The 6,000-nt window shown below is 43.4% G+C and overlaps 1 protein-coding gene across 1 annotated transcript; it reads left to right on the top strand.

Annotated features, from left to right (window-relative positions):
- Positions 1-1,353: 1,353 nt before the first annotated feature.
- On the top strand, positions 1,354-3,610 carry LOC114786493 (probable G-protein coupled receptor 139). Its single transcript, XM_028973649.1, has 2 exons — positions 1,354-1,630; positions 2,315-3,610. Exons 1-2 carry the CDS (start codon positions 1,486-1,488, stop codon positions 3,346-3,348), a joined length of 1,179 nt encoding a protein of 392 aa, XP_028829482.1. The 5' UTR covers positions 1,354-1,485; the 3' UTR covers positions 3,349-3,610.
- The last annotated feature ends 2,390 nt before the right edge of the window (positions 3,611-6,000 follow it).

Genomic DNA, 6,000 nt, shown 5'->3' with positions numbered 1-6,000 from the left:
CTGTATGTCCACTATCATCATCTCCTTTGAGGGTGAGGTTGTTGTCATGACACCAGGCTGACACCAGGCTGACCACGTTCGTTCCCTCCAGTGATGCGACCAATTACTGCAGTGTAGAGGAAGGGGCTGTGTTTGTGGTGATTCTGGCCTGTTAGCAACCTGCCAGTCAAAAGGTCCAGAAGCCAGTCACAGAGGGTGGGGTGCAGGCCCAGGGCTGTTTGTGGGGGATGATCGTGTTGAAGGGGGAGCTGTAATCAACAAAGAGTATCCTGATTTAGGAGTTTTTTTCCAATTGGGAGATGAAATATTGCAGGGCAGTAGCGATGGTGTCTGATGTAGATCTGTTTGGCCATTGGGCATACTGCAGGGGATCCAGAGTGTCTGGGATGTTGCTCTTGATGTAGGCCAGCAACAATCTCTCAATACCCTTTGCAATGATTGGAGTGAGTGCTACTGGTCTGTAGCCGTTCAGGCTGGTGGCTGGGCTTTTCTTGGGGAGGGGGACAATTGTTCTGGTTGTGGTCACGTGGGAAAACTATTTTACACACAGCCTGTAATCAGTGGTTCAGGATCCATTTCTACCCATGTAAAGAATCTTTAATCTGTAAAATCATTTCATTTACTCCATGTGGTCAGTTATTACAGACAGACTGTGTGAATGGAGACAGTGTGCTGACATTTGCCCTCTCAGTACATGACATTTTAAAATATTCATCTGACTCCCACACACACACACACACACACACTTCTGAACTCAAGGTTAAATGCTCCCCTTTTATCATTGTATCCCCACGACCCACAGGTTTAGCTCTTTCTTTCTTTCTCCTCATTCACAGTGCTGAAGGGGGATAGATCTGCCCTTGCACTATAATAATTAGACAACCAAGCTACACATTCCTAAAGTCTTGCAGCTTCGCATAACCAGAACTGGACATAGTGTTGTTTTGGTCAATGAAATCTGTGCCAAAATATCCAGTCTTCCATGACCTGGCAGAAATGAAGCCCACCTTCTTCCACCATGCCATTATTCAGTTATGGGGACCACACAAAGAGAGATGCTAAGCACATCTATCAATGATGTCCAGTCACCAAATCATCAGTTTTGCATACTGGGGACACCTCATTTTGTCCCTCATCAAATTCACACAAATCTTTTCACAATCTGTTGGTTTCACAGAGACTGTCGATGCCAGTGCTGTTTCTTCACTTCTCTCACCGGGACCCGTTCCTGGACCCAATCTCTGTCTCTCTCTCTCAAATGATCACGCCCAATCTCTTCCTACAGCATCCCTCCCCTTTTTCTCCCCTTAATACCATATCCCTCTGTTGCAGACCTCTCCTCCTTCTCTCATTTCAGCATCCCCCTCGTTCTGCTCTTGTTCCATCCTTCCTTCACACTTCACCTGCTCTGTCCCTGCGACGCCGATGTAAAGACGACGTGCGATTCACGTGAGGCAAGAAAGACGAGGTGCAACCTGAAGCAGCATGGAGCCCAATCACATCTTCATGCCTCTGTCTCCCAATAACAGCATGGAGGGACGGGGAAAGGACAGCGCTGCACTCAGGGCATGTCCCCTCGGACCTGTGCCTGTCATCTACTACAGCACCCTGCTCTGTCTTGGCCTACCAGGTAAGTAACAAAACCTGATGTTATGGCTGAAGATATTGAACTTACGAAGATGAGAAAATGCCAGCAATGCTTTACACTGAACTGAGAGGGAGACCTAAGTACTTGTGTTTACTTATAAATATCTCTCAGTGAATCTGAGAGATAACTCAGGCTGCATGGTGATCTTTAACCTCAAACACTTGGCTCAGTCTGGCTCAGTGACAGTCACCCGCTGTCACCCTCTGCTCACCTTCGTGTCCCTGTAGATCCTGAATACAGTCGTTTGTTTACTGAAAGAGGAAAGCTCTCCCTTACCCATAAACCTTTGTTTTTTAATTGGTTTAAGTGATTGTGAACGAGTTTTGAATTTTTTGACTCTGTGCTTATGTGTGTATTGTATTTGCTTTTTATGTATCTATAATGATGTTTACTCATAAAAAAATCACATTCAATCACCACTTAATTACATGTTAATCATCCATGAACCTTCTACATTTCCCTAACTAGAAAAAACACTGTCATTCCTGTTACATCTGATTACATAAATTTTTGAATAATTCATGTCTTAAGCTGTCTGAGTAAACAGCAATCAAATAAATAAAAGCATATGTTAATTTGTGCTTATTAAATGTTTGAAATGTATGCATGCGATAATTCATTATTCTTTTTGCATTAAGAACATTTGAATTCTGGTTGTCCCCTCAGCAAACCTCCTGACAGTCCTGGTCCTATCGCAGCTGGTGTCACGGCGCCAGAAGTCTTCGTACATCTACCTCCTGGCTCTGGCCGCTGCTGATGTACTGGTCCTCTTGCTGGTGGTCTTCGTGGACTTCCTTTTAGAGGACTTCCTGCTAGCAATGCCGTTTCCAGGTCTAATACAGAAAGTGGTGCAAATCCTGGAATTCTGGGCACTGCACACGTCAGTGTGGGTAGCCGTTCCTTTAACGGTGGACCGCTATGTAGCCGTCTGCCATCCTTTGCGCTACCCGTCCGTGTCCTACCCAGCCCGAACCTGCAGGGTTATTGCCACCGTGTATGTTGGCTGCCTGCTCTCGGCTGCCCCCTATGTCTGGTGGCCGGATCTGTGGCATGACCTTTCAGGTGACCAAATAAGCCCAGCATGGAAAGTGTCTGTGGGTAGGAACGTGAGTGAAGGACTGGGCTCTAAGAGGAGCATGGTGCAGTACGTGCTGGTGTGGGTACACTGCCTGACAGTGTATGCAGCGCCATGCTCCGTGTTTTTTGCCCTCAACGTTGCTATAGTGAAGCGACTGCGGAGCCGTGCGCAAAACCACAGCCAAGGGCGCCTGCACCTACGGGGTTTAGCCACTGGTCGGACCACCGGCATCTTGCTGGCAGTCACCTCCGTGTTTGCCATCCTTTGGGCACCCCGTACTGCCCTGCTCCTCTATCGCCTTTACGAACCCCTTTTAGAACCAGCCGTCTCGAGATCTTCCCAGCTTCTCCACTTGTGGATAGATGTGGCGAACATGTTAGCGCTGCTCAACACTGGCGTAAACTTCTTCTTGTACTGCTTCATCAGCAAACGCTTCCGCGCTGTCGCCGCCAGCGCACTGAGAGCATTTCCCCGATGGCGACCTCCGCCCGCACCATTCTATGCTGGCCACACCCTCTCCGCCTCCAGCAGCCCCTGGATCTCTCCAGCCAACTCTCAGCGTGTCAGGATGTTCGTGTACCAGTACGACAAGCATGGACGGCCTGTGTGTATCTCTTCCTGAGCGGAGAAATGACATACCTTGCACTGCTCTGTTCTCACTTGTGCTCTTATCTTGCGTGGTCATTTTTACTTACTGTATTGTTCATGTGTCACTACTTGTCATGTTGAGTAGCCAAAGCCAATTGTAAGAGGGGCTGATTATGGGCCTAGCCCCATAATCAGAAGGTTGCCGGTTCAAATCCCGACCAGCCAAGGTGCCACTGAGGTACCACTGAGCAAAGCACCGTCCCGACACACTGCTTCCGGGCACCTGTCATGGCTGCCCTCTGCTCACCAAGGGTGATGGTTAAAAGAAGAGGACACATTACTTTTCCCAAGGTTTCTTCATTTCTTTTTTTCTCTCCTAGAGTTTCTTCCTTGTGTGGAGTCTTTCATTGTGTGCACAAGGGTCCAGGGTGGGGGTGTCAAAAGCCCATTGAGACATACTGTATGTGATTATAGGCTATATAAGAAATAAATGTTGTAGTTGTAATACACTACCAGTCAAAAGTTTGAACACACCTACTCAGTTTTATAGGTCTTGTAATTTTTTACATTTTAAAACAAAACTGAAGATGCAGGACTGTGAAATAACACACGTGAGGTTATGTAATAAACAAAAGTTGAAGATGTCGATCTCTCCAAATCAGGGAGCTTTTGCTGTGATGGCAGCATTTCACACTCTTGTCTTCTCTCCACCACCTTAAGTTGGACAACGGGGACGGTTTCCAACAGTCCTGAAGGTTCATGCTGAACATTTTGATGATGACGATAGTGATCAACGCAGTCATGAAGGTAAAAAGGGGCTACCATGAAAAAACAGATTAATCAAACAAACTTCACTTTCTCATCATACAACAAATACTAAATATGTTTCTTGCATTGGACTCTTCATAATGGCTCCATCTTAGCCTCCATGACTGCCACAGAGTAGAGGTGTCCAGACCTTTGCCTTGTAGTGTATGTTCACTTTTGTATGAAGAAAAAAATGTGAATATAACCGGAAAAATAACAGAAACCTTTTATATTATTGTTGCATATGAATCAGATGAGGTTCAATCACAGGTTTGGTCCCCACTTACTAGTGTTGTGTCTCTGGGGAAGAAATGATTCACAGGGACTGTTCCTGTAACTAAGTAAATTGTTTAAATGTTAAACAACTAAGATAATTGGAATAAAGTCAATAAAATAAAAATAAATAAGCAGAGTTCCTTGCAGGTTTTCAGATTATGTGCACTAAATAAATACCAGAAATAGAATTCATGCACATTTAAATATGTTTGTATTCATGTTATATGCTATTGGTACAAAAATTGACAAATGGCACATCATCAAGTGGTTTCTCATCCTTATTTGTGCAGCATGTCCTGTCACACAGGCTCCACTAACCTTTACACTGTGGAGAGAGGCTTTCTTCCACCGTGGACCACCATTGTAGCCCATTGACCACAAAAGCATAACAGAAATCAAAAAATCAATGGGCTTCAAAAGGCAGTCATCCCCTGCTTACCAGTTTCAGCAAAGGTTACAGAATGCCAAATGGCAGGTGTCACTATGTGACCATAGAACAATCTTTTTGACCTTTTAGCATGCATCCTCCTTCTGAAACTGACCATCGCAAATCCCCTCTATTTCCCTCTTCTCTGCCCTTAAAAGGTGTGACTGTTGAGTCACCAGGGCCTAACAAATCCCCATCCAAGCCTCCTGGTCCAGCAAAAGACAGTGAGACACAGATCTCTCACCATAGCAACAAGCGAGATAACCTCAGGTCACCGAGCTGGGAGATTTATTAGTTTGGACCAAAAAGGACGCAGGAGGGTGATAAGGCAAGTGGAAGAGAAAGGAAGATGAAAGAAACCGGAAAGGGTGTATGTGAACAAAATGAATAAGTGGATCTAAGATGCATGAACTTGATGACACTTGAAAGGTGCTTATTTTGTTAGTTTGTAATAATCAGGTCTTTGACTGTACAATTTAGAAGACTGCATTGCTTGCCATGTGAATTTATGAAAATGAGAGTGTTTGATTGAATATTATACTGTGGTGTTGTTGCGCTGTATTTTGTATTTATGTGATTTTGATTATTGTGCTGTTAAAAATAATTCCAAAAAATATTGTCAGAATAATGCATTTAAAGATTTTATCATAATCGTTTAATTGTGCTAATAAATTGACATTTCAATACAAGAATTGTATTGTATTGTTTTGTTTGTTATGGTGCTTTAAATAAATGAATAAATGCCTCTCTTCAATTCAGATATGTTTTTGTGTATGGGTTAAAAAAAAAATAAATGGTGACAGTTTGGTGTAGTTTGGTCATGATACCGAAATGTCAAACTTGATACTGATATAAGAATCATACTCGATACTAAATTAAATCTTACAGGAGGAGAAAAAACAAACACAGGAACTTTTTTTAGGATAAATTATATTTAAAAAAAAGTCAGAACACCGTATACAGTCCCTGACAAAAGTCTTGTTGCTTGTGTACAAATTGACCTCAAGTGCAGCTGAAATATATTTTTTTACAAGAAATGGCTCATTTTATTCACAACAGCTTTTGTAATAATGTTTCAGTGCAAAATGAAACTGTCAAAAAGTATTCTAATATTCAAAGCTTGGTAAAGCCCATTGAGTCAATTTTTTAAAAGACATGTTGTCGCCTTGTCATATG

This window comes from Denticeps clupeoides, chromosome 3 (genome assembly GCF_900700375.1).
Source record: "Denticeps clupeoides chromosome 3, fDenClu1.1, whole genome shotgun sequence".
In the NCBI taxonomy this organism is placed as follows: Eukaryota; Metazoa; Chordata; class Actinopteri; order Clupeiformes; family Denticipitidae; genus Denticeps; species Denticeps clupeoides.
The sequence above is the reverse complement of the archived record's forward strand: the minus strand, read 5'-3'. Positions and strand labels throughout refer to the sequence as shown.

Coding starts and splice junctions, on each gene's coding strand:
- LOC114786493 (XM_028973649.1), top strand. CDS start 1,486: ATGGAGCCCAATCACATCTTCATGCCTCTGTCTCCCAATAACAGCATG. Junction 1,631..2,314: donor GCTCTGTCTTGGCCTACCAG/GTAAGTAACAAA, acceptor TTGTCCCCTCAG/CAAACCTCCTGACAGTCCTG.